This window comes from Coprinopsis cinerea, assembly GCF_000182895.1.
Source record: "Coprinopsis cinerea okayama7#130 chromosome 2 map unlocalized cont3.2, whole genome shotgun sequence".
Taxonomy (NCBI): Eukaryota; Fungi; Basidiomycota; class Agaricomycetes; order Agaricales; family Psathyrellaceae; genus Coprinopsis; species Coprinopsis cinerea.
This window is the reverse complement of record NW_003307543.1, coordinates 1452530-1479612: the sequence shown is the minus strand read 5'-3', so window position 1 is coordinate 1479612 and position 27083 is coordinate 1452530. Positions and strand designations below refer to the sequence as shown.

At 51.5% G+C, this 27083-nt stretch overlaps 9 protein-coding genes across 9 annotated transcripts; 2 read left to right on the top strand and 7 right to left on the bottom strand.

Annotated features, from left to right (window-relative positions):
• Nucleotides 1–72: 72 nt before the first annotated feature.
• CC1G_04224 (hypothetical protein) lies at nt 73–2049 on the top strand (the record flags this gene model as incomplete). The annotated part of the gene is made up of 1 exon (XM_001833193.1): nt 73–2049. One exon carries the CDS (start codon nt 73–75, stop codon nt 2047–2049), a length of 1977 nt encoding a protein of 658 aa, XP_001833245.1.
• Nucleotides 2050–2558: 509 nt separating this feature from the next.
• CC1G_04223 (NAD(P) transhydrogenase) lies at nt 2559–6841 on the bottom strand (the record flags this gene model as incomplete). Its single annotated transcript, XM_001833192.2, has 20 exons — nt 2559–2596; nt 2651–2725; nt 2776–2848; nt 2898–3013; nt 3071–3239; nt 3295–3447; nt 3498–3600; nt 3655–3685; nt 3739–3996; nt 4047–4379; nt 4437–4577; nt 4632–4779; nt 4830–5287; nt 5340–5502; nt 5554–5769; nt 5829–5891; nt 5951–5954; nt 6019–6108; nt 6164–6213; nt 6266–6841. The coding sequence occupies 20 exons, from the start codon at nt 6839–6841 to the stop codon at nt 2559–2561; spliced, it is 3258 nt and encodes a 1085-aa protein (XP_001833244.2).
• Nucleotides 6842–7858: 1017 nt separating this feature from the next.
• CC1G_13906 (hypothetical protein) lies at nt 7859–11238 on the bottom strand (the record flags this gene model as incomplete). Its single annotated transcript, XM_002911820.1, has 3 exons — nt 7859–10774; nt 10931–11071; nt 11137–11238. The coding sequence occupies 3 exons, from the start codon at nt 11236–11238 to the stop codon at nt 7859–7861; spliced, it is 3159 nt and encodes a 1052-aa protein (XP_002911866.1).
• Nucleotides 11239–12898: 1660 nt separating this feature from the next.
• Nucleotides 12899–13590, bottom strand: CC1G_04220 (hypothetical protein; the record flags this gene model as incomplete). Its single annotated transcript, XM_001833189.2, has 4 exons — nt 12899–13008; nt 13057–13166; nt 13268–13316; nt 13530–13590. 4 exons carry the CDS (start codon nt 13588–13590, stop codon nt 12899–12901), a joined length of 330 nt encoding a protein of 109 aa, XP_001833241.2.
• A 361-nt stretch (nt 13591–13951) lies between these two features.
• Nucleotides 13952–15226, bottom strand: CC1G_04219 (dihydrodipicolinate synthetase; the record flags this gene model as incomplete). Its single annotated transcript, XM_001833188.2, has 5 exons — nt 15102–15226; nt 14684–15049; nt 14543–14633; nt 14298–14484; nt 13952–14242 (listed from the first exon to the last, which is right to left on the bottom strand). Exons 1-5 carry the CDS (start codon nt 15208–15210, stop codon nt 13952–13954), a joined length of 1044 nt encoding a protein of 347 aa, XP_001833240.1. The 5' UTR covers nt 15211–15226.
• Nucleotides 15227–15833: 607 nt separating this feature from the next.
• On the bottom strand, nt 15834–17021 carry CC1G_04218 (pseudouridylate synthase 4; the record flags this gene model as incomplete). Its single annotated transcript, XM_001833187.1, has 4 exons — nt 15834–16395; nt 16454–16608; nt 16662–16717; nt 16772–17021. 4 exons carry the CDS (start codon nt 17019–17021, stop codon nt 15834–15836), a joined length of 1023 nt encoding a protein of 340 aa, XP_001833239.1.
• A 566-nt stretch (nt 17022–17587) lies between these two features.
• On the bottom strand, nt 17588–20216 carry CC1G_04217 (hypothetical protein; the record flags this gene model as incomplete). The annotated part of the gene is made up of 11 exons (XM_001833186.2): nt 17588–17889; nt 17953–18096; nt 18148–18287; nt 18339–18714; nt 18766–18833; nt 18889–19073; nt 19131–19210; nt 19257–19424; nt 19479–19670; nt 19721–19979; nt 20037–20216. The coding sequence occupies 11 exons, from the start codon at nt 20214–20216 to the stop codon at nt 17588–17590; spliced, it is 2094 nt and encodes a 697-aa protein (XP_001833238.2).
• A 1402-nt stretch (nt 20217–21618) lies between these two features.
• Nucleotides 21619–25441, top strand: CC1G_04216 (hypothetical protein; the record flags this gene model as incomplete). The annotated part of the gene is made up of 17 exons (XM_001833185.2): nt 21619–21661; nt 21719–21804; nt 21853–21991; nt 22044–22162; nt 22217–22291; nt 22344–22642; nt 22693–22922; nt 22977–23128; nt 23178–23520; nt 23573–23754; nt 23803–23850; nt 23903–24059; nt 24112–24212; nt 24269–24784; nt 24839–24913; nt 24968–25117; nt 25167–25441. 17 exons carry the CDS (start codon nt 21619–21621, stop codon nt 25278–25280), a joined length of 2829 nt encoding a protein of 942 aa, XP_001833237.2. The 3' UTR covers nt 25281–25441.
• CC1G_13905 (hypothetical protein) lies at nt 25419–26961 on the bottom strand (the record flags this gene model as incomplete). Its single annotated transcript, XM_002911819.1, has 5 exons — nt 25419–25509; nt 25561–26246; nt 26310–26457; nt 26513–26649; nt 26722–26961. 5 exons carry the CDS (start codon nt 26959–26961, stop codon nt 25419–25421), a joined length of 1302 nt encoding a protein of 433 aa, XP_002911865.1.
• Between the last annotated feature and the right edge of the window lie 122 nt (nt 26962–27083).

Below are 27083 nucleotides of genomic sequence, written 5' to 3'. Positions count from 1 at the left end.
TCTCTCCCAGCTAGCGATTCGTATAACACAGCTCCAACACGCCCACACCTAAAGTTCACGCCGACTCCAGTCATGGAAGATCCCAACGGCGAGTCGCTGATCTGGGGACCGGATCGTCTTGTTGCTCAACAAAATAGTCCAGAGGAATTACTGGGCGAGCCAGTGAACCAGAGTCACAAAAGGCGTTTACTACGCATATACCAGGGGTCGACTGTCGAAAAGTCGCTTAAAAAGCTGGGTGGGAAACTGGACAAGTCCCCTGTCACTAAGGGTCGAAAGCTCGGTTCCAAAGGGTCTTTCGTTACCAGCCAAGGACCTGTTCGAGAATCCCTACAGCCTGACCTTTCATCGCATGGAAAAGGAGCGTTCGCGGCAGCCCATCTTCCCTTGGATATCCACGACCAGACGACTTTGCTCTCGGCAACCAATCCACTGCAGTTGTTACCCCATTCGAAAACCAGCCCCGGAAAGTTATCAGTATTCCCTTCCTTCACGCCTCTCCCTCCTTTGCTATCTACTCGGTCCCCTCGGTCTACCTCGACTCTCATTTTGGCTCCATCTGCAACGACTAGCTTATCGGATAATCTGAATACCTCTACGAATGACGTCGAACCCGAAGCCGTGAAACTTTCTCCACCGATCATCGTCTTGATCAGTGTGGGCGCTGTTTGTCTTCTCCTGGGCGTTGGCATTATCCTGAAGGCCTGTAAACAGCCGCGAAAGAAACGCACCATCAAACCTTCTCTCCCTATTCTTGAGAAAGGTTATGCAGATGACGATGACTTTGGATCCCAGGAGTCTCCAATGTTCGGTGGCAAGGAACGACTAACTGCCAACGAAAAATTCGGTGGTGAAGGTCCCCTCTGGACATGGGTTCAGTACTCGAAACCAGACATTGCATCCTACGATTCCAACTCGCAATCAGCGCAGACCTTCAATTGCTCCGCCAAGGATGTGGACCCGCTCGACGCCTCCAGGATGGAGCTGTCCCATAGGGACGATCCACTTCCCGCGGAACCACCTCAATCCGATACGGTCCCCTCAAAAAACCGAGGGTCTCGTTCGTCTCTCAGACACGGACTTGATAACAGCGCCCCTTCGGCCTCCTACTATACTTCTCAGAAGACTTCGTTTACAGGGGACGGACAAAAGGTCCTTCAACGATTGTCCAGGGATCTTCGACGGAGCCAAAGCTATTCAGGATCACAAGAACCTAGGAACAGGCATTCAACTTACCGACCCGATTCCGCGTATGAAGGTGCCGACGTGTCTTCTCCTCCAACCTATTATCAGCCGATAGCGACACCTACTATTGGATTTACGCCTTCCGCAGGAGTTGAAGGCCGTGCGAGAATACAGTCGTCATACTTCGCAACTGGGACCTACCCTCGTCTCTCGAGCGTCCCAGTCACTTATTCAATCAACACGGCAACCAAAGTCAACCTTTCTCAGGCTCAAGCACAAGCCCTTCCGAGCGACCACGGTCACTGCGATCTCCCACCACTGGAGAAGGACCTTGGCCTCGTCTACAGCGATCCGAACTCCCCAAGGTCATCTTATGTCCCATCCTCGCCACAGCCTACCTTGTATCCGGACGACTCTTTGAGCGTTATCGCGTCTAAACGAACCAAGAGGGCAAGTCAGACTTTGCAACAGAGCAAGCGGACGTCTAAGCTCCACCATCCCGATACCATGCCCACGTATCCAAGTCAAGCTTCTGTCAAACGCCAGTCGAAGGGACTACTGGAGATGGATTTCGAGGTCAGCCGTATGTCTTTGGGTGAGATTGCTGGGAGACCTTCGGAGGTATATAAGGCGCTTCCGAGGGCTGGATTAGCCACCGCCGCCATGGAGCAGAACAGACGCAACAATCGTGACGACAAACCACCTCGTGTGCCTTCGCCTCCCCCGCTTCCGTCCCTCACCCAGATGGCGTTGGCGCACAACCACCCCGAGGCCTACAACAACTACAGGAGCCCTACGTATAGTATCTGTGGATTGTACGGTCCGGACAGGAAGAGCGGGGCTACCCAGGGGGGTGGCTTCTAACTTGCAGGTTTCTTTTTCTCTCGATTATCATATATTGTGCCAGCAAGGCAAAGAGAAAGAGCTGCGCTCTTGTATACCACAGCCTAATTCTCTCCACTTTTAGACCGGCATCCGCAAGCGTTACAATGTATAAACCTTGTATCCACCACCACAGTACTCGTGCTTAGATGATAGTGCGTGATGCACCTCAGCATGCAAGTCGATGCAAAGGACGCCAGTTGTCCAACCACGCGCATGTAGAATGTATATTTCTAGACACAACAGCATCTAGGCCGGGTCAAAACAGTCCTACTAATGTACATTAAAGAATCCAACATGAGAGGAAACAAACGGACACGGGGATACTCGAAACAGGGGGCATAGTAAACCAATGCGAAGCCTTCCAGTCGACCGGTCGTAGCGTTAGTCCACCTCAGTCTGACCATAGGCAATACTCGTAACCATAGACAAGACGATAGCAAGATAGCAGAGCGAATAAATATGACGAGAAAACGTGATCTTTTCAATCTTTAATTCTTCAGGCGCGCTTCAAGGCCGCGTTTGATAGCTGGAAAGAGATGGCGTCAAGAAGTCTGCCAGGTAGTCATACGGCAGGGCTCACCTTCACAGCTATCCTTTGCATCACCAAACAACATCTTCGTGCCAGGCATGTAGAACATGGGGTTGGGAACGTCAGCTGCACGGAGAGTTAGTCTCGTTTCGCATTTGACAAAGGAAGATAAATACCGTAACCGCTGGCCAAGCCACGCTTCATGACGACGACTTGCTTGCTCTTCCATGCATGGAGCACCGGCATCCCCTATGGAAGGATTAGACAACCAGCATCGTACTTCCGCGACGCTACTTACTGCGATGGGAGATCCTGGCTCCAAAGCGATGGGATTGACAGTGTCGTTGGCGCCGATGACAAGAGTCAAGTCAGTATCCTTAAAGTCGTCGTTGATCTCTTCCATCTCCAAGACGACTGCAAGAAACGGGTCTGTTAGAGAATCGCTATCGAGGACGGCAAGTCAGAACTCACTATCGTAGGGGACAGCAGCTTCAGCGAGCAGCACGTTGCATTGACCTGGCATGCGACCAGCCACGGGGTGGATTGCAAACCGGACTTGGATACCCTTTGCTCGAAGCATAGATGTGATTTCGGAGATGGCATATTGAGCCTTGGCGACAGCCATGCCATAGCCAACCACCTAGAGTAAAATACGGTGAGTGGAAGGTCCAACGCAGATTGCCGATGTCGCCTACCAGGATAACACTGTCAGAGTTTGCCAGTGCGTCGACAACGTCATCGACATTAGTCTGCGTGATGGTACCTTCGATCTTCTGAGTCTCCATAGTGTTGGCAGAGGATATGCCTCCGAACAGCACATTCGTCAGCGACCGATTCATCGCAACGCACTAAAACAAACATTAAATCCAAGGACAACAGAGGCAGCATAAAACCGTACCATAATGTACGAGAGGATAGAACCACTGACACCAATCAGCGATCCTACTGAGACGAGCAGCGGATTATCCAACATAAAGCCTTCCGCCACCAGAGCGAATCCACTGATCAAGGGGATCAACCTCCATTCCATGTGAAACGAGTAGGACAGGCCTTACGAGTAAGCGTTGAGAACCGTGATAACGACAGCTGAGTAGAAAAGATCAGGACGATGCTGATTGGAGGAAAAACGTGATACGAACGCATGTCTGCACCACCAATTGCTGCAGTTGAGGTGTAGCCCTTGAGGAAACTGAGAAGCGTGCTCACACCCAAAAAGGAGGCTGCAATCTTCGGAGTGCTGGTGGGGATGGAGGCCAAGAAACCTGCCATGGTGGCAGCGTTGGCTCCAAGGAGGGCAATGTTCGTCGCGTGCTTTCCGGGCAGCTTAATGGGCCTACTCGACATCCTGGCGGCGAGTTTTAAGAAGGCGACGATAGAGCCAGTGAACGTGATTCCACCTGCAAAACATGTAAGCCAAGTATAACCGAACAGCGACCAAGGAACATACCGATTACAACACCAAGGTAAGCTGTCACAGCGTGTAGAGTGGTGAGATGAGATGGATCCTGAATCACACTTCCGATACTGGTAAGGACAGCGGACAAGCCGACGATGGAGTGCAGCAGAGCGACGGTCTGGGGAAGTTCTGTTGCAGTAACTCGGCGACCGATGATGGTTCCCAGAATGCCACCAATGGCGGCTACACCTCCAAACTGCGCAATCACCTCCGGGGAGAAACCGACAGCACCTAGAGATGCCAATACGCCGGAGCTCACTCCAAGGACACCAAGAGCATTGCCTTGTCTTGCGGTCAGTTGCGAGCCAAGTCCAGAAAGCGAGCCTAAGAACCGGGTTTAGCACTGCGAAGGACGCGTGGCAAGGGGAAGAGTAAGCATACCAATGCATAGGATACTGCTGGTGAGATAGCCAGCTTGGACTAGACCTGCCATTCCAGTGCTGGCAGCAGCCAAGAATCCGCCCGTGAAGACCACGGCAGGGATACCGTACAGCCAAGAGTACTCGGGTGGGTCAGTGGGACCTAGATTTATTGTCAGCATCGATAGAGGATTCAGGATGAAACGCCGGCACTTACGCTTGAACATATCCAACATTCGTTTCGTAAGAATGAAACCTCCTGCCACATTGACCGCTGCAAGTAGCACTGCGGCCGCACCGAGCGCCTGAGGAAGGGTGTGCGGAAGGTAGCCACCTCCCATGATGAACATGCCGGCAACACCGACCTAGATACAGGTCAGCAGTCGATCACAGTGAGAGATCGCGGAGCGCGTACCAAACCAGAAATGGCGTTGGTCACAGACATTAGGGGCGAATGCAGAGCAGGGGCCACTCCCCAGACGACGCGATATCCGACCAAACCCGCAAGACCGAAGGTGAAGAAATTGTCCATGAAAGCAGAACCAGTCGCTTTTCCGAGAGCAATGACAGAGCCCATTCCACCAGTGACGACGGCAACTTCGCGGCTAGCCTTTTGCCAAGGCGTGATGGCTTTGACAGCTTCTGCAGCTTCTTTGGGTGTGGTGGCGGGGGCGACAGGAGGTGGCGGTAATGAGCGAACCACGGGTGGGAGGATTTGGCCTTGATGTACCACCAAAGAACCACGAACAACCTCGTCTTCCAGGTCAATATTGAAACGTTTGTCGTTGCCGATAGACAAGAGGAATTTGACAATATTGTTTGAATACAGAGTGGACGACTGAGTGGGCAACCGAGAAGGAAGATCAGTGTAGCCTGCAAAAAGGATTAACAATTGAAGAGATATTGAAAGCAGGGTAACGCGCACCAATGACCGTTACGCCATCTTGCACAACCAATTCACCGGGTCGCGTTGCTTCGCAGTTCCCCCCGGCCTCAGCTGCCAGATCAACGACGACCGAACCTTGTTTCATGAGGGCTAGCATGTCTTTGGTGATCAGCTTTGGGGCGGGTTTTCCGGGAATGAGAGCCTGTAGTCCACTCAGTAACCAATTCAGGGTACCACAAGGTTGGCACCGTACCGTTGTGATGATTATATCGACCTCCTTGCACTGCTCCCTGAACAGAGCCATCTCGGCTTCGATAAACTCCTTGGACATAACCTTTGCATAGCCGCCGGCACCATCGCCTTCCTCCTTGATATCGACCTCAATGAACTCGGCACCGAGGGATTCTACCTGTTCTCTGGCAGCAGACCGGGTATCGAATCCACGAACAATGGCTCCAAGGCGTCTTGCCTGTTGAATAATGTTACGGTTTAGAAGCCTGAACAATATTCTCGAAACCGAGGTCATACCGTGGCAATGGCACTCAAGCCCGCGACGCCAGCACCGATGACCAGTACTTTACCGGGGGGAATCTGGACCAGAGAAGTCAACAACGGGACGAACTACCGTGTACACTGCGTGACACATTTACCTTTCTAGTAACAACGGCGCATTAGAAAACCCGTGTCACAGCGGCACATGGGGAGAGGAAGAACTCACCCAGCAGCAGTAACCTGTCCTGTGAGGAATCTTCCGAAGTAATTCGATGCTTCTAAAACAGCCTTATAACCTGCGATGTTTGCCATCGAGCTACAATGGATAAGGTGACCAACGTCGACAGACACGAGGTGCAGGAGGGCCCCACCTCAGTGCGTCGAAGACTTGAGCCCTTGAGATACGGGGGATCATATCCATCTGGATGATTGTCAATTGTATTGGTCGAAGCAGAGGAACGTTTGTTACGTACTGCGAAACTGTTCACTCTGCGCGAAGCGAGGGTCTCAACGAGGGACTTGTTTTGAGCAGGGTATAGGAACGAGACCAATGTGCTTCCCTCCTTGATACTCTCAACTTCCTGGCCGGCAAGTGGTGGTCGGACTTTCAGGAGGATGTCGGAAGACCCAAAAACCTCTTCTCGCGAGACCAGCTTAGCACCGGCTTGGGCATACTGCTCGTCAAGGAATTTGGCCTCAGCACCAGCGTTGCGTTCAACGAGAACCTCCTTGAATCCTTTTTTCAGCAGAAGAGCGGCGTTCTGCGGGGTCAACGCGACACGACGTTCATTGGGGAACGACTCTCGAGGGATGCCGACTGTGAGAGACGAGTAGGGTGTTCCTGGGGCACCTGACGTTGATGGTTGTGACGATGTTGCATTAGCTCTCCTTGCTGAGATATTGAAACCACGACAGGCTACAGAGAGAAGCTGTTGAGTGTGCCGTTCAATTATAGATGGACCAGATCTACCAAAAGTGCTCTTGAGCTTGGGGTTGAAGGAGGTTAAGCGCCAGTAGCCATTGAACGCTTTCAGTACGTGCTTCTCCATCCTGGAGGCCTCGTCTGGGTGGATTGGACAAGGTCAGTAGAGCCAACTATCGTTGAGAACGACGACGGCACTAGTGGGACCTTGCACCTGTGGGTGGACGGGAAGAAGACCTGTTGACAGTTGACTCGTCCGACTTGTGTTCGGAAACTTAAAGTCCGACAATATAGCTTCCGTGACCAATTAGGAAGCTTAGTAAGCAGTCTCAAGTTAAGCGCCCACCCATATGAATTCGAAATACTATAGCGGGAGTCTTCGCGGCCGACGGACTTCGGTGCAGGCGGGGAGGTCCGCTCCATATTTTTACCCGGTCCGTCCACGAAGTCGCAGCGGGTGAGGAGTGCGCCTACATAACGCAATCCATCGTGATTATCTGACAAGGAACGTCGGCAATTTAAACCCTTGCTCGCAACTGGATGACAATGCCATGAACGACTGTAAAGCGCTTTGAAGTCGTCTCTGTTATTCGATTCAAAAAATGGCTGAATCTAGATCGAGGAAGCACCCAGTCCCGACATTTGTCCAGTCCAAGTTGTACCAACCCATGCAATGGTGAATGTATAGCAACCTTTACTAAAGGTAAGCACGAGTAGTACTGGCAAACGACTCGGTTAAGCAGTCCCTGGCTTGTGAGGCAAATGCGCCCGCCCGAGTCAGAATTCCATGGTTGCAATCATTGTTACTACGAGACTCCGAGTCGCAAAGGAGGGATTGAAATTACTTAGCGCGCAGTGAGAACATACATCGGTAAAGATACGTATATAGCGCAGATGTGAACGTGAAACCATTGCAAGCTCTGATTAGACCTGGTATTTAAGCTCGGTGAGAAGGGGTATCATGTAGGTGTACGGTAGACAGCGAGCAGAGTAATGAAGGTTGCAAATGACAACGTGTATAGTAATGAGGGGATGTGAGATTAACTGACGATAACAAAGAAATTGGAATGAACGGATTTTAATACAGGGACTGGAGCACAGTCAATGAGCGATCGATAATAAAACATAAATGTCGTAAACCGGCTTAAAGGTCGTTGGTGGCCACCAAGTCGTCTCCCCTCAGCGTCAGGTGCAAAGTTCCACTGGCAGCCATCGCGCTCCTTTCCAACAGCGCATCCCATTTGGCAGCCTTCTCCTCCTCCGTCAGGAGCTTGGTCGGCGGGAGGTCTGGAGTTGACCCTTCGTGGGGTGAAGGAAGGCGTGGTTGAGACTCACGGAAGGTCATCAGTAGTGGCGAAGGTCCGAAGGAACTGGTAAGAGGTCGAGGACCGTAGCTATCGTAATCGTCCACTTTCGTTTTCCCCGAGTTTTTGTTGGACTTGTGCGATTTTAATTCATCCGGCATATTGCAGGGGTGGTCATTGGCTACCGGTGGAATAGGCAGTGCAGATGGTCTTCGGGAATTGCGAGCAGGCCGAGGAGGGGGCGGGAGGGACCCCGATTTGGAGGCCATTGGAATAACAGGAGGGGGCGGGGTTGCTTCAGGAAGTAACAGTCCATCTCCTGAAGGTCGTATAGTGTCCCGAGGTACCGTCCTAGGTTTGAATGTGTTGATGGCATTGTCGACGGTGAACTCTGGGATGCTAGCGGCATCAAAGTTGTCGAAATCATCCTTGTCGACCAGGTCATCTGGTTTAAACAAACTTCGGTTTGGATTGAGATCATCGTCATCCGGCACAGTCGAGACCATCGGTTTAGGACGCCGAGGGGGAGTCGGAAGGGAAGGGAAAGCAAGCGAGGGTGACTGCAATGCTAGATCACCCTCTTCTACAGCGGTAAACCTCCTCGTGTCAGCCATTCTCGTGCCCGTTGCTGCTCTGGTTCCTTGAGGATTGTATCCACTGTCACTCAGATGACCTCGGTCGATCGGGGATGCCATCATACGCCGCACTTTAGAAGATTGGGGAAGGGGAGGAAGTGGTGTCTTTTTCTCAACCAGAGAAGAGGACGGTGAACGTCTCGAATGCGTTTGATACAGTGCGGATTTCGACGAGTAATGCTCTGAGGAGGCAGGGGTAGTTGTCCTGGGAATGCTGTCCACCGACACCGTTGTGCTGGACTTCAAGTGACTTGAGGACGTAGGCTTTGATGGGGTAGTCGACGAAGAGTCCAAATCGTCCACGTCGGCAGGACCTCTCGGGCTGGAAGCAAGCCAGGGTAAACCTTCAGAGTTATTGACCTTGGAGGGGAGTGGCGGGATCGACGGGACAGGAGGGATGTCATCGTTGGGTTTGTCGTCGCGCACTGCAGTACTACTTCCCATCTTCTTGACTAGCTTCCAGATCTTGCGACTGCTCGGGTCGTCCTTGGGATACACGGAAGCCCCCGCAACGTCTTGTTCAAACCCATCCGCAGCGAAGCTACGGCTGGCCATAGGGCGCCCGTTCTCGTCGAAAACAGGTCGCTCCATGGTCAAGCTATACGATCTCCGATGTCGTGTCTTGTTCCCGCCACTGTGTATCCGAGGTCGAGAAGCCGCACTTTCATGCGACTTTCTATTGTTGGTGGAGGCTGTTTCGCTAATTGACTTTCCCCTCAGTCGATTCCTGGGCTTCTTTTCCTCCAGCCATCCCGAGCCCAACTTCCTCTTCGACACTGAACGTTTCAGGCCGCTCAAGCTAAACAACCCCTTCTCAGACTTGGAAGGGCCCCTTGAGTTTATCCCACCGGCATTGTTGTTTGTACCGTGACGTGGGTGTGGAGGGATATCCATATAGTCCGGAGCAGTCTTGAGACTGTGGTAAGAGGGGGAATTGTCGGTGTTTTCAAGGGAGCCATGGCCCTGACTGCAGTAATAGGTGTCCATAGAACGTTTGAAGCCACCCATATCTTCATGTGTGTCGTGACCAGGATCGCTTCTGCACGGAACACCAAATCGCTCGAGACCAACAAAAGAGGGGGAGTGGCCAGCAGACGGCAGAGGTGGGTAACCGTTCGATAGACTCGAGCTTTGACTTAACGCACTTGGAAGAGAGCTGTTAAGCTTCGGGTCCATCCCTAACACCGTCTTCCTAGAGTTGCCTCCTTCGCTCTTGCTTGCGCCGTGTTGCGGCGAGGCGATAATTTGCGACTTGGGGACAAATGAGTCAGCTCGAGGCGAGGTTGGGGCAGAGTCCGGCGACAACTTGGTTGACATCAGTCCAGCATGTTCCTTCACCCACAACAAGGCGGTGCGTCTCCGTTTGTCCTTGGAACCACGTTCGCCAGGTCTGGATGGGCGACTGGATAGCGACGCTAATGCATGGCCTGTTTTTGAGCTGGTCCTGGCGGAGATGAGAGGTTGAATGGAAGTGGGAGAGGATGTATCGTCGATCGGGCTTGGGAACACGGAGTGTACTGGGCCAAAGGGAGTGCCAAACGAAAGCGACGAGCAAGATTGCGGCGACGATGCTGATGGTACTACGAGGGCTGAACGCGACCTCTTGATGCTGCTGTGGTTAGGGGCCAGGGCGTCCAGGGCGTGAACGCGAGGGGGTTGACGTTCAAGGTTGGGGATGACCGCGGACACAGGCGAAGAAGGATCGGTATGTCGGCTCTTGGTTGGTGAAAACTTGTTGATATCTTCACAAGAACTGTAGCCTTGGTCACCCCACCAACGAGAAGCCAAAGGACTGGGGGTTCCGCTTTGTTTCAGGCGAAGACCTGAAGACCTCCTCGCTCTCGATTTCTTTTTGAGTCTTCCGCCTTCACCACTGGACTCTTCGCCACTCCAGAAACCATTGACATGTCTTGGCCGCACGAATTCGTCATCGCTAGTTGTCCCCAGCAGCCGTGATGCCTTCGAATTACCGCGCTGCTGAGGTGGGGCCTGGTGGTAGCTAAGAGCACCAATTGCATCGTAATCGAGGTCCAAGGTGAGTTCGTGGTTCCCCTTGATCGAAGCAAATTGGAGGGTATTATGTGAGTCGCTTCCCGGACTGTTCAATTCATCGCGGATGTCCTAGTCGTCGTCGAAGTCGACGACACGGCTAGAGCGGTTCCCTATGCCAGGATAATCAGGTGCCGCTAGTAACCTTTGCATGAGAGCCCTCGTGTTGGGTGAGTCAGGAGCGGTGGACCCAGCTGAACTGGGGCGGTTGTTGGTATTATCGGGTACGTGGATGGGTTTGGGCAACTCGGGCTTAGCACGAGTTAACGGGGATCGGTTCGGTCGCGTCGTTTCATTCTCAACTGCGGGAGATAATGACTGTTGGGATTCTGAAGGTCGTCGCCGGAGCTGTTGTAACTGGACGTTATCCTTGAGTAGAGTCGTATTGTCAGCCCGGCTTCAATACGATGGAAGAAGTATGGATTGGTGCGTACCATTTCGTTGTCGTCGTCATAGAGGTCGTACTCGTGTACGGGCAGAGTCGAAACCCCGATTAAAGGAAACGAGGACAAGCCAAATACGACGGCAGATGTCATGTGTGAGTGTTTTCGTTCAGACTTGGGCAAGGAGAGTTGCGGGAGGGAAGGGCGCCGATGTAAAAATGTGGTGACCTTTGTCCTCGCGGCAGGGAAAGGCCAGAGGTGTGACCCGGGTGAATCTGGAGTAGAGGGATCGTTGCAAGATTGGGATGCGGATCGTTTCGCCAGCCTTTGGGGTTTGGTTGACGAAAAAAATGTAAGAGGGGGGCCCGGGGAAATATATGGATTGGAAGAAGTGAGGGAAGGGTAGCCGTTCGTATCAAACGAGAGAGAAGGAGAGCGAGAGATACTGAAAGAAGGGCCGCCGGGGGTAGGTGGGCGTTTCTTCAGGCTCTTTCGTCCATGGCTCTTCCCAACTAACGGGGGAGGGACAGGTGTGCTGGTGAAAACGAGCGTCGGACGACTTCCGTTTGAAGCTGGTGAACTGGAAGCCGTTGGGGTAAATGATGATGGTGCTGGAACGACCGAGTAAAATAACACCCAATCAATTGCGTTCACATGGAACACATGAGATAAAACACATACCCTGTGGGTTCTCGAGGACCGTGGGGCCGATGGAAGAGCAGGCCAAGACAGAGGAAGCCTCCATGCGTTTTATTGCGTGCGCGACTCGAGAAGCTACTTGAACAAAGGAACGACGAAACGTCACGTTTTAGACTTTGGTGATATCATAAAAGACGTACAATATAGAGACAATGGGAAAAGCAGGTTGAGCGCCCAGAACTTGAACCCGGATTTCGCTTAGATATGCGCCCTGCCCTCGTTCTACCGTCAATACTGAATGGTAGAAGGACAGAAGAGCCACATACCAGCGCAACATAGGTAGGTGATAAGGAGAACGAACGGGGTCAAAGGGCGGCGGTGATTGACAGCACGTGTACTGAAGAGCGGTAGATTGGAAATGGGAAGCACCTCGACAGGATCCGGGAAACCCTCTAGGCGTTGCTATCCCGATTACGCAGAGAGATCCAGACAGGAAATGGATGACAAGTACAGCACTGAGACGCCCAAAGACTGAGAAGAAAAGGGCAGACTAGGCCAGCCCGTCTATTACCCTGTACTTACAAGTTGTGTGAGTGAGCAGACCAACGAGAGTCCGTGAACGGAATCATGTCACATTCCTTTCGGAGGTAACTACCACTTCTCCCGGACCGAGTACTCGGAAACAGTAGCGATCACTGGTCTACGAGGGTATGCGCGAAAACTTATACCGTTGGGAGGGAACGTTCATGAGGACGTTCACATGGAGACATCGCAGGTTGAGTCACGGTGGTACGTTACAACATCCTCCACGTCTGCTGCTTTCGCTGGACAGTGCTCAAGTCCCCGTTTATAATAAGAGCTATAGCAGCCCCGTTACTGCCACCATGGACAAAAATAATAGAGCATCAATAAAACCACCCATTTAGAGGTGCTCTGTTTCGGCGCTGGGTCCCAACCTCCGTCGTCCCTATCCTGCTAGGGAGTAGGCGGTGAACTGACAGAAAGCAGCTGAGATAAAGACGTTGATTATCTACGAGAACTTAGTGGCCATGTTAAATAGCAAATGCGATTGCGCGGCCCTACAAATGATTGTCCAAAATCCTTTCTTATTCTAAGCCGCTAGAATTCTCCTTGGCTCGTTCCATTTCCTTCCAACCACTTCTTCGCAACGTGCCTAAGTCAGAGAGGCTATCAAACCGGTGGAGTGGGCTTGCAGTGATTCAGGGAGGGCGCTTGTTTTCCCAGTACCTGTGGACATTATGCACAGGAGGCTGGTGGTAAGCTCTGGCAAAGGCGATCAGTACTCCGTGACGCACTATACACGTAGCGTACCCAGTCTCTGACCAGGTTCAACCCTTGAAGCGAGATTGCGACCACCTGGTCCTCCGGCATCCTGGACCGGGAGCTCTGGCGCTCTGGTGTTCCAATCATCCAGCTGCGCCCTACAGACTTGGTTCGAGTACACGCTGGTTATAATCAGGACAGGGCTGTGGGTATCAGACAATCCTAGCGACGGTCAACGGATTCGGGCGTGGCCTGTTACCCTGTTATCACAATTATGCCGGCCCGCGACTCTCCGACAAGCGACATACCTAGTTAAGCGCCCGTGCGCACAGAATTTTGGGATCAGACCTTGTCAACGACTTAACCATGAGACAGGGAAAATGGCCCATCAGCAACTATCCTAAACACATTCCCAAGATGTCAAGAAGGCATAGTCCTCTTAATTTCATCATTAGTGCCTGAGCTGTCCTGTCTAGGGCGTTCGCCGATATTTCGAACGACACCCGATGAGGTCGACTTACTGGCGTTGATATGGACAACATAAGGGACTCTCGAGCCTGTCGCAGCACTTCTAGGCGCCATTCCAGTGATAGAAGACGTAGTCGAAGATCGAGGAAGTGCCGATAATTGTCCAGACAACCCAACGTGATGTAGTCATATCCAACAGTTCGACGAGACTACTCTATGTCGAAGTCCACTGCAGCCAAAGAAATAAGGGCTAAATCTTGTACCAGGTACTTCTGAAGGATACAAAGGTCCCAAGGCGCGGTTGTTGGAAGAATTAAGACCGACCTTATGCTTCTCATCTCGGTTCCGTTAACTCGAGGACATGCTCACTTTGTATGTGGCACCGGATAAGTGTTTTCACCGAAAGCATCTGAGGCAACGCATTCATAGACAATATCACAGGTTCATCCAATCACGGTCCTTGAATTCAATAGAGTTAAGTTCTTAATTTACCGGAAAGTTCTCGCTCTAGTTGCACCAGTGCCTGTGTGTGAGGGTGCTCCCATATCGCGCTCGCTGCTTCAGGAGTGATTGGAGGAAGTGGGCGACGAGTCAGGCCGCCATAGCCATAAACCTTCTCCAAGAGGTACTTGGTGCCAGAGATCGAAGCTTTGGCGATGGTAAAGTCGCCTCGAGCGACGATGCCTTGAATTCTTTGTGCTTCAGGAAGAAGCGACGGGTCCTTTTTGGATTCTTCGGATAGTTGGAAAAGCTTCACAGTTGAATACTACGGATAAAGTGTCATTTATAGTGATATGAACTGAAAGGAAGCAGCGACATACCGGTGCGAGGTTGGCGAGGCCGATGATAGCTCCATGACCCTCGACAAAGGCGGAGGGCAAGAGGAAGTCGGCAAAACCTCCAAGTACGAGGAACGGCGCTGCCGAATTCTTGCGAGGATACTTCGTGGTGAAAGAAGGTTCCGCAATAGCTTCTGCAATTCTAGTCAGTTTCCCAACATTTCCGCAACTGAAACTCAGAGGTCATCATCACAACTTTCAGCAGCCAACAACTGGATCAGACGTACGTTAATTTGACTCCACAGATATTCGGGCATGTCATGGCCAAGTCGACGATGAAATCAGAGTCAAGGTCGATACCGCTGCTAGCACCAGGGTCTATGAGGCAACCTTAAGGGATGGACAGTCAACACAAGCGCACCACTCACAATTATAGATCATGACTGGTATAGGACTCTTTTCGGAGACCTCAGTCCAATAATCCTTCAACGCCTGCCTATTGGTGGCGAGAGCTCCCGCGAAGTAGCCACTTGCGATGACGATGGCATAATCAGCACCAGCTTCCGCAGCTTGACGAGTGAGTTGGACAGTCTCCCTTGTACTCGCTGCTCCCGTCCCAGCAATAATAGGAACGTCCACAAAACCAGCCTCGTCGAGCACTTTGCGAGCTGTACGGATAAGCGTGATGCGTTCGTCTGGTGACAGGTGGATTGCTTCACCCATTGACCCTGCGATCAATGGCCCCACTCCTGCCGCGGCTACTTTGGCAAGGTGCCTCTCGAAAGTGGGAAGATCTTAACGGTTTGAACGTCAATACCGAGCCACTCCACGACCAATGGACCGTACCCAAATCCTCGCTCTCAGGGAGGAAGAAAGTAGGAATGGGGGCATAAATACCCGGCTTCAAAGGTCGGACGATGGGACTGTGGCCGTTAAGGATGCCATTGGAGTTCATGATGACAGGGGTTGAGAGAGTAGGGGGTATGCAGGACATCACATTGCCGTTTGAACTGGGCTATTTAAACGATCTTCAGAAGTGGCATCATCCACGGACCGGGTCCGCCACCTGTGATTGCGGACCGTAGAAGGGTGATAGTCCGGAAGTGCCTAAAGGTGGCTTCTCGATGGATTCGGAGCGTCCATGCAATAATTCGAACAGAGAAGGCGAATCTTGACACTGCCTGCACCGAGCTTCCATAAATGATCCTAGAAAACAATAACAGATATTGCCATTGCATGCGTGTCTCTCCCAATGACAGGATCCCTTCGGGCAATATGCGTATATCTGACTCGTCACGTCTATGGTTTGCACCAGTGGGACCATTCCAAATCGAGAGAGGCGGACCGCTTGATAGCGGCAGAAGAGGAGGGCGCAGATGGGGATAAGACCCATAAAGGATGCGATACATAGCTTATGGTTTACGCGGAATAGCAGTTCTTGATTTAAGAAGAACGGAGGCGAATTGGTCACAGCGGATCACCAAGGTCGTCCCCTGAGTCTGAAAGATAGCAAACACTCATGAGCATTGGTCTCTACTTCGCAACTCCAGTACTAGACCTACCGAATACAGCTGGACATTAACTCTTTCCACCAGGCCCATGCTCTTCGATGACTTCTAAGTGATCCATGACCTCCCGCTCCCACTTCTTCCAGCCGTCTGCATCAGGCTCTTCGTCCTCTGAAGCCTTTTCGAAGACTTCCCAAGGAATACAAGCCCGATCCCCCCCTTCAGTGGGTGTTGTGACAAAGCGCCCTTGGCGAGTCCGGCTAAGCGTCACGACATGCCCAGCTGAGCCAACGGCATGGGCCAAATCGTGAACGATAGAGCGGACATAGGTGCCGCCCGAGACCCGCATTTTGAGCACGAAGGCAGTAGGCGCTTCCTGTTCAGAAGGAAGGTCTGGGTCGTCTTTGATTTCGACAGAGGCGTCAACACTTTTGAGGGCCGTTTCCATCGCACGCTTGTCGTCTTCGGAGAAAGTCTTTTCGGGCCAGCGGTAAGTGTGCTCTTTGCCTTTCCACTCAACCAATTCTAGGGAGTGGATCGTCACTTTTCGGGGTTCGATAGGGCGAGGGAGGGGTATTCCTTTGCGTGCGTATTCGTATAGCGGTTTACCATCCATTTTTAGAGCAGAGAATCTACAGGAAATTAAACGTTAGCGGTGACGGAACGGAGAACGATATAGATGACGCGAACATAGGTGGAGTTTGGGATATCTCTCCAGTAAATTTGGGAAGCATGGACTTGACAAGTTCAGGGGTGACATGGTGCCAGGGTGCAAGGCGGACTCTTGAGCCTTCACTGTCGTAGGTATCGGTTTCGCACCCAAGAAGACATGTTGTTTCGTATTCCTATCACATCTTCATTAGGGAAAAATCAACAGTGCCCCTTAGCCGGCACTCACTTTGGTACAATCAAGAAACTCTGAAAGCTTCTTCGTTCCCTTCCCAACACCGATAACTATTGGCCAAGTCAATGAACATCTATTCAGCTTCGACCAAGGGAGGCACGCACCTAACACACCGTCCGCAAGAGGATCCAAGGTACCACCCTGTCCAACTTTTACAGCGTCCTTCGATGGCTTTCCCTTGCGCTTCGCGGGCTTCCTCTTCCTCATTTGCTCGAGCTTGTCGGGTAATACGAAAAGCTTCGAGCGCGTTACCAGTTCCTGAAGGTCGTGAACAACTGACATGCTGGTGGGTCCTGATGGTTTGAGAACCCCAAACAGCCCAGAGACCGGGAATTTTGATAAAACCTTTGGCATTCTGGTGGATAGTTTGTGAATAGTTGGGATCGGTGGGAGGAGGATGGCCGACCCTGCGCTGTTCAGCGTCACCTTTTCGTGGATCGGATGCCAAATTGATGCCATCAATCTTGCCCTCGGCAGCGTAGAATGCCATTTAAGTATTCGAGTAGGTACAACAATACAGATAAACGTGGTGTAATTCAAGATAACTGAGACCAAGGACCCCCGCACGTACATCGATATATCCATCTCCTCTCCCAAGTTTTCCACCTCTCAGTCTTCATCCCACTTCGACTCGGGGGCTCGATCTGGTTTGGATGGTCATACCGACCATCACACCTCAGACATAACCATGTCGTTCGCTCCTTCTTTAACAGGTCCCTAGTGATCACATCGTACTCTTTGACGCTGGTAACAGAAAGTCGGCCCACTGCATCTAAGAGGTCGTACGGTTCGATAAAGAGTCGGGCCTTGTCGATCAGCGTCGAGTGATTCGAAATTGTCCGTACGAGGTTCCGCACATATGGAGCCATAGACCGCGTTGGCTTACATCCCATCAGGGCTTCGTTAAGGGACTCCGCTGCTCAATACGTCAGTACTTTTCCACCTCGCAGATGAACAGTGAACACACAATCAAGTTTGCGAACTTCTTCGCTCGTAGTTTCCAGCAGACTTTCCAACTCGACTAGATTCACTGGACAATAATCCATCAAATCGGTCAAAATTCCTCGCGCAAAGCGCCACATGTCAGCATTGGGAGGTGCTGTCACTTCGATGAAGTTGCGGAAGCGTTTGATGTGCGTGAGTAGAATCCCCAAATTCTCCATTGTGAACGGGTGGGACAAGTGAAGTAGAACGGATTGCTGGAGATGTTCGTCGGGTGAACCTGAAGAAAGCAACGAATTGTCCGTTATGTAGATGCTGATTGGATATGAAACGAACCCCATACCATTGCTAGAGGCGAAAGGATCATCATCTTCGCCCGCCGCATCTGCCGAAGATGCTAAAGTGGATGCAAGGACACACTGTTTCATGAGTCTTTTTACAAGGTCCGATGTGAAGCTCGCCATCCTCATACTCGCCCAGATAGCCGCTAAAGTAATGGATGAGTCCCTTACTTATCTGGTAGTGAAGATGAACAAACTGGATTCGTATCTGTATCCTTCGCTGATGGCATCGAACGCCAACCGATACGCGAGCAACGAGGTAACATCTTGAGCTGTACGCCACCTGGCCGTCAGGTCCGCCTTATCCTCTTCGCTCTTCGTTATTTGTGCGCGTAACCTGTGCCAAGAATTAGAATAATATGGACTAGGCAATCCAAACATTGCTCACTTGTAAATTTCCAACGCTGTCCCCACAAGATCGGCAATGTATGGCAGCTGGGAAGGAGTCGGGATTGATTGTATAATCTCCAGAGCCTGCTTCAGGGTTGTAACGACCTCCGGAATGGGGACGTCTGGTCGGGCTAGGATGTGGGTAATATCTATCACGGTCCTCCTGGAGAGAATGGCAAGGGCGAAGCCTGACGCTGCTCTATGAGCACTGTAATACTCGTGGACACTAGGAGGAAGAGGCGCACTAATAGAGTTAGGTAGGTATTTGCTATCTCCCTGGTGTGGTTGAGGAAGCAACTGTAGGGATGATTGGATTGCGAAGGACGGCGTCCATATTTGCTTGCAATTCGGGGAAATGATACCACAGTGAGGCACTATACCATTGATTTGAGACTGTTTCCAGATGAACAATAAGGCGAACTTACATCCATGAGCGTATATCGAAGACCATATGGTGGATGTTTCCCATCGCGAATTATCGGTTAGATCTGGTCTAAGGGCGGGTGAGGTAAGTCGGGTTGCCGAGGAAGAAAGAGCAGGTGCCGCACATATTGAGCACCTTGATGCTCCCGACGGCGGTCTCCTTTCGACGAACTAAAGGTTTGGGCTGCTGTCCGGCGACATCCAAGACGCCGAAGAAGGCAACTCCCTGAGATGTATCACCGTTTTGGACAGTGGGTGTAACAAATACCAGGGCACCGTCAACAGGGAGTGTCTTGTGATGGCTGTAGGACTTGGAGGAATGGGATGACATGAGAACCACAGCGAAAAGATTGAACTAAGAACTTACCCATGAGGACTCCTGCGCTTCCGCGGAGATACGAGAGAATTTATACAGTGCGAAAGAGGAGGTGACAGGGGTTGAATTGACTGGGCCTCTTCAGCTAGCTTTCTCATGGCAGGTGTAGAAACTTACAATCTTTCAAGTCAAGTGTTGAGACACCAAAGAAGAGGTTCTCGCTTCCCGACGACGAATCAGGTTCTGTCGCTTCGGGTGACGGTCCTGGAGGATATGACATGAAGGACATCTCCGTAACGTGTCTTGGGACATTCTTGATAGGCGGGAGAGGGGTTGAGCGCAGAACTGGCCTCGGATATTAGAGGGTGTCCTGATAACTCAAAATGGACTGCATCGAACCTACTAGTTCATCCCGTAGTTTCAAGTCCACTGTGCAGATATGGATTTGAGGATCCTCTCCCAGCATTTCCCAATCTGTGGGGCTGTCTGGTGGGTTAGGGAAGTTGAGGTCCATGTTGAAATCGAATGATTCCACGCTGTTCCTCGGAAATCCCAGATTGCGCGAGCGGTACGCAATGAAGACGGTGTTATCTACAGGAACAATTAAATCTCTGCATGTACATCACTGACCGATTCCTTACCCGAGAAATGGTGTCCAATGCTGGCATCGAAACAAGCTCTGTCGGTAACCGGTCTGTGAGAAATCGCGGTTTGGCTTTCAATGGCGACATTGGGGTGGAGAAGCGAAGTTGATAGGCTCCTGAATTCAGGTAAGTGACGCGCATATTTCAGATGAACGAAGTGGTCTTCTGTGACAAGCACTAGCATAGCTTGCGCAGTGGAAATGCGGGGGCCTTGAGGCGGGAGTCGAATAGGCGTGTTTGATGAGTCCAATACCCACTGTTTTAAATCAGATGTTCGGTAAAACTGCTGGTAGGGCTGAGACCTCAAACGCACCTTCCTATGCTCTCCGAGCCATTGACCAGCGATAACGCCAGAGCCTCGAGGAAACTCCCAATGTGTAGTCGGCTTCCACCTATCTATTGCGTCTCCGCGATGCCATAGGCTTCCTATTCCAGGCTTTTCGTCACATGAAGGAAAGAAAGCAAACATGTGCTCTTCGTCTGGGGAAACCATGATGCATGTCGGTGCACGGTATGATTCCGGGCTCCACGCGACGGGGCCTGGTTGTTCTAATGAAAACTCCCTTGCACTGCTGAAATGGCGTCCTATTACCCTTGGTTCAAGAGGACTAGCCATAAACATGACTGATGAGAGCGACCACTGCAGGGACCTGGTTTTGTCAACAACACGTCTCATTGAACTGAGTACCGGGGGCAGTACCTCTTGGGGGTCTCTGTAAGAGGGAATACATCCCACCAGCCAGCCTCGAAGGTTGGGCGAGCAGATTCCCGTCCTTTTCCCTTGCTAGGAGATACAGATATCGAAGCCATTGTGAGGTAGACAAGGCTATGGTCGAGGTCGAGGAACAAGGACAAGAGCGCGCGTCGGAGTTGGGATCAACTACAAATATTAGTAGGCTTCAAACTGCTACTTACGATCTTCCATGGCTTCCACTCAGCATCATAACGTCGTCAATGGCGTTCCAACTACAATTATTATTCAAACCTTTGCAGACAGAATATTGGTACTGGTAACCCAGCTAGGAAAAGTCGGCAATCTGGTGCGCCTTTCGTATTGATACTGGTCACACAAATCTTATCGGTATACTGTCACAGATCCAAGCTAACCTGTTATCCACATCGACCTTGCCTCTGTCCGATAAAAACGACGACAATACGATACCGACACCCTCACCGGCAATCCAACTTACGCCCTTGCTGGGCAGTAGCATTTCTGAACATCAGCAAACGCTTCATTCCTTGTATGCTTCACAAATCGCCACTATCGTCTGGGATGAAAGATCCCAATTCTCCATCGAGGGCCATCGTAGGAGTGTGGTCGTTGGGATCGCGTTGAAACGGGTAGAGGTAGATGGTCCGGGGTGCGAACTGAGCGAGAACGAGAGGGCGACGTTCCGCGGGATCATGACATGGCTTCAGGATATCGTCCGTGGGGCAGGATCCGGCTAATTGTCAACCCCTTGGAGTTGGCGAGCACGTTGTTCCTTGTACTGGGAATACCTCCACTGGACCAGGTTCTGGAGCCTCTGCTCCGGCGGGGGAGCGGTGCGAGGGTGTGTTTCGTACAAATAATACGCAAAAAAACCAGTGCCAATGCCAAGTATTGTGTCGAGCGACCTGTAATGCAAGGTGTCAGAATCTGGAGTCGTCTGTAGACACGGAATAAATATGAACCTGGAGAGCAGAACTGGGGGCATTGTGTCTGACGTTGGTGGTTGGCTGTAAACGCGTTGGGGACCGGAGACCCGGTGTTTTTGATCCAGCCCAGCCAAAATTTGAGCTCTGATCGCGTCGTGCAAAATCGTGGCAGTCGCCCGGCTTGCCAACGACCACGACGTGCTCGCGTTTCCTCCCGAATCCTCTTCAACGGTTTATACTCTTTGAAATCGCCCAGAATGTCTCAAGCAGCTTTGGAACGTCAAATTCGCCCCATCTATGGTATGGCATCATCGCTTTCCCCCGCTTTCCCCGCTGATACAAGTATTCATCACACAGAGGCTCTCGATTCTGGCTCTACCAAGGCTGCCCTCGTGGCTTGCAACAAGGTTCTCAAGAAATATCCTAAAAATGAACTCGTTAAAGTAAGCCTTCGTTCTCAGTCCCAGTGGCGTTCCTAACACATCATCTAGGCTCTCAAATCGTTGGCACTTGTGAGGTCACAGAAGGTCGAGGAATCTCTCGTCTTGTGCGACGAGATCCTCGAATCGAAACCTACCAATGATGCCACGTTGAGTGCCATGACCCTCGTATTGAAGGGGCTTGGACGATGTACGTTTTATCTCATGTGTATTGTCCCTTCGACTCATTAGCTCTTCTCCAGACAATGACACTATCACGATGTTTGAAGATGCCTGGAAGCAACAGCCCGGTAATGAAGACTTCGGAGCTCAAACCTTTATTGCAAACACGCGTACAGCGAACTGGAAGGCTGCCCAACAGGTGTGCTGCGATACCCTACCTACCACTCGACCCGGTGTACTAACTGATCTGCAGATCGCGACACGCTTGTATAAGGCATTCCAAGAAGACCGCTATTTATACTGGAACGTGATCAGTGCCATTCTTCAGGTAACTCCATCCCTCAATGTGAATGTCTTCGTCATCTAACAAGGCGATGTAGGCTAACGACCCCGAGACCCCTCCCAATATGAAAACGATCCTCTACAAACTCGCTCATAGGCTTATCGAATCCTGCCCTACACCATCCTATATTAACACCGACCGTTTTTATCTTCACCTATCCATCGTACGCGAGCTTAAACTCTGGGACGAAGCCAAGAAGCTGCTGGACAGCGATGTCGGCAAGGCCATCTGCGCGACTAGTTTGTCTGTTAATGAAATTAGAAGGGAGATATGGAAGGAGCAAGGCCTCCACAAGGAAGAAAGCCAACGTGCGAAGGAACTCATTCTGGAAAAGAAGTACGTCTCCCTAAGCGATGTCTTTCCCTACACTTTCCTGATGTTTTCAGTGACCGCAATTGGCTCGAGTTCTTGGCTGTCCTCGATGCTGCCTTTGCTCCTATCACCACTGCCGAGGGCGAGGTCTCAGACGAGCGGAAAGCGGAGGTGTCTGCCAACGTTGATGCCGCTCGTTCCCTGTTCACTCAGGTCGCTGAGCTGGATGGTCTCAAGGATAGATCAGGCTTGCTCGGTCTCGTAGAACTCGAGCGCCGATCTCGACAGCACGGTGTTTCAGAAGGTGCATCACTAGCCCTAACGGCATCTCGCTCAGTATCTAACATTTCCCGTGCAGATCCTTCCAAGCTGGTCGCACTGATGTCGAAATACTTTAACACTTTCGGCGACAAGTCGTGCTGCTTCGAGGACCTCAAGCCCTTCCTTTCGTTGGAAGGTGAAGAACTTGAACGATGGTCATCGTTCTTGAAAACCGTATCCCTCAACGTCGTACGTAGAACGACCACACGTCATCCTCCATTCACAAACACAATGACAGGACACCGTCGACAATCTCCAAAGAACTATCAACGTTCACAAATTCATCCGCTACAACCTATCGGGTGATCAGCTCACTGTCGAAGGCGAGCAGGAGCGATTGAAGGTCTACATTGAACACTATGAACATGCGCTACCTCTCGGCGCTAATCTGCCATCGACCGAGCGCCAGCCCGCCGATGACTTGGCTCTCTTGGCAGGCAACACCTACGTCAATCTTTGGACCATCAGCGGCGATGAAAGCCATTTACAGGCGGGCGCTGCTTTCTTGGAATATGCGCTGACCAAGAGCAAGCAGCTATTCTTTGCAAGGCTTATTCTCATCCGCATTTATCGACTTCTTGGTAAGTAAGAAGGCAAGCTATCCTGGGGTGACGATTAATTCTCGTGAACTAGGTGCACCATCGCTTGCCTTGGAGCACTACCGTGCCATGGGAATTAAGCAGGTTCAGAACGATACCCTTTCGCATCTTCATCTATCCCGAGCTTCGACCTTCTCCTTGGCGCCAACCGGTGACCTCACCTACATCTCGGAGTGCTTGGATGCTACTTCCATCTACCTCAGCAACTCTCAGGAGGTTTGTCGCTCCATATAGTGTTGTACCTTTCGCTGAACCGGATGGTAGACGTCCGACTTCATTATCCGAGCCTTCAACTCTGAGAAATATTCTCAGGTACGTTCTCTTCTAGTACTTTATTGGCGGTTCCCTGTCTAACTAGATCCAGATCCCCGAATTCATTACTTTCGAGGAACGTTTGGAGAACTCGCTTCAACGGGACTGCATCAAGATCGAATATTTGCGAATGCGACTGTCACATGAACAGCTGTTGTCTGATCTTATTGACATGGAGCTTATCGAGCTCAAGTTTGTCTTTGACCGATGTGAGTACCGAACGAGTTCACAATTAGATGCAACTACTGAACCGTATTCCAGTGCACTACGACAACAGAGACTTCGAGATCTTCCCCGATTATCAACCCAAGGCCTCGAAATCTCTCCACGAACAGACCGTTCTGTTCGACAAGGTTGAGGGTGTAAGTAGGCTTTCTCGTTTAGAATCGGTACGATGCACTCACCAAATGTATTTCAGATGGGCTGGCTCTCTATCTTCCTGAAGACCTATATCCGAGCCTTCCAACACGCCAGCGACATGGACGATACTGTCGAGGACAAACTGTTGATCGGTGATCGACCAAAGCAAACCGCCGTCTTCGACAAGTCGCTCACTTACCGTGAGCGCCTGAAGCAACGCACAGAGGAGGAGTATGCCGAGCTTACAGAGGAGGAGAGGAAGTTTGTCGACTTCACCAGCGCCCTTGCTGACTGGATAGAGCCCTACCACGATTACGCCCGACCTCCGCCCGAGGTTGTTTTGGCTGAAGCTGCGAAGCAGACTGAACTTAAGACTGGTCACCCCTTGAAGGGCTTCCAGCTCCCCGCCAATGGTACAAATGGCTCTCACAAGAAGGATGAGGAGCCTCCGGCGGTGACTGAGCCACCTGCCCTACTTGCTCAACACTTTGAGGATGCCAAAGCACGCTTTGCCGCTTTGAAGGGATCGGGTTCTGTCGTTGATATCCTGCACCTCGCAGCCCTCGTTCAAGAGGTACATTTTCTGTCCGCTTTTTCATTCGACTTTGTGGCTTATTTATGGTTTTAGGCATTCCTCTTCGTCACTGTCGAGACCCTTCGCTTCAAATCTGCCTCTGTGATCAAGATCAACAAGTTCGGCGGTGTACGTCACCACACTGATAGCCATGTTCGCGCTTCTAAACGCTTTCTCTTTCAGCTGGTTCCCCACATCAAAGCTATCAGAGCTGCTGGTGTCAGTGCACTGAAGGAAATCTCGGCTAGCGTACTCGAGATTGCTGAGACTGTCGGATCTGCTGACTCTCGCAAGGCTGTCACCCAGGCGTGCGGTGCTGTCCCATCTTCCAAGGTCAGATTGACCCCCATCTCGGTGAACTCGAACGCTGACAATGATAAAGATCGACCACGACTTCGCTTTCGTCTCCGCCAAGAAGATCGTCGAGTCCAGGAAGAAGGTTTTGGAAGGTGTCAGCAAGGGACTCGCTAAGGTTGCGACCAACTATGCTTCATAGTCACCTTCATAAAGGATGTCGGCTCCAACAATCCCTTCGTCTCCCATCCTGTCGTTTGCATCCCCACTCATCTGCATTGTACTTGTACATCAATCGCATTCTGTCGCAAACACAGTGTATGCTAATCTGAACACATGGCTAATCGGATGTATCAAAGTTTCGTGTATAGTGTTCGTCGTCGATGGTCGTGTAGATGTATCCGTCCCTTGCGAGCGCGTCAAGCGCCGAACTTCCAGTGAAACGTTAGCGCGAGATGGAGCAAGCTGTGACTGTGACCTACATGAAGATGGGCTTGAAGTTGACGGTCATGCCCTTGCGTTGGTACTGTTTGAAGATATCCTCCACGATCTCGGAAACGTGACATCCATCTTCGCGGCCTGCATGGCACGTAAGGTGGACGAGGATGGATTTTTGCATTTCTGACATTTTTGTTTCCCTTGGGGCTTTGAACCTCCCCGATGCTTTTCGTCCCTGTGTCGCCCCAACACTTGGTGATTCGGATGTGACTAATGGCTGCGGTCTCGTCCGCGTGGTGGAGGATCTTGGGCTTTCGGCATGCGACGGATGTCTTTGGCGTGTCTGGTTATACCTTTCCATAGTCGGAGGGGGTGTAGGAGCGACATGGCGTCCCTCTGGACGAGGGGATCGCACGGATTGCCCTCCGACCTGCCGTGGATGCTTGGGGCTGTTGGGATGGTTTATTTGACCCCGGGTTTGTGCGGGCCCCGAGGAAACCGGCCCTGAGCTCAGAATGGAGGCCCAGTCCTCCCCCTCATCCGAGAAGAACTGGTCGTCCGAGGAGTGGTCGGCTTCCTCCGCTTCTCTTACAGCAAATGAGGGAGGCTCTGGGGTGTTGTCAATGGGAGGTGGTCTTTCGTTCCTTGGCACTTGTGCAGAGGCAGGTTTGGGAACCCGATTATTTGCTGTGTGAGACTGTCCTTGTGGGATAGTATGGGTTGCGGTCAGCTGCGGAAGGCCAGTTGAATAAGCGCCCGCTGGAGTCTGAGATGAGATGACGATCAAACTTACAGATCGGCCTTGAATGTAGAAGAGTATGGAGAGTAGGTGGTGGTACACCTCGTGAGGGTTTTCGAGCACCCTGATCTGCTTGATTCGAATACTGTTTCGTTTATTGTACGTTTCAAGTTCGCCTGTCACCCGAACGTATTCCAGGTGGCTAGAGAAGGAGCCGTCACTCCTATTGACGAATCATCTAGGTTAGACATACAGACCTGGAAGGATTGACGTATCTGAAGTATTCACTGGCCCATGCCCTGGCCTTCACCTGCCCTGTTTCGTCGCTTAGGGTGTAGACAATCTGCCCATTGGAAGCCTTCTCAACATCGAAGATGTTGGCGACTATATCAACCTGCGGTTCAAGTCATTGATCATAAGCTTTATACAGGGGCTTCTGCCGGTTCAGGAACAAAGCAAGACGAACATGCTTGAAGGGCTTCTTGCCGAGGATGTACGCTGTTTCTTCCTTGTCGCCGCTCCTGACGGTGACGGGTTGCGCACTGGAAACATGTGCACAAGTTACCGGACGGATACCCCGAAGCAAAGAAATCGGATCGCCAGGACGGACTTCGTCAAAGTTATCCTCCAATCCCCCTTGGATGCCTAGGTCATTGAATTGCTGCGTGAGTTGAGAAATGTTAGGGGATTCGGACTTTTGCGACATGAGGGTAAGGTTGAAAGCCAAGAATCTGATATGGAGACACTGAAAATGCCAAATGCCATCGACACGTCGAGCTTTAATCAGGCTGCCCCCGCGTTTGCCACCTGAGGCCTGACAGCGGAATC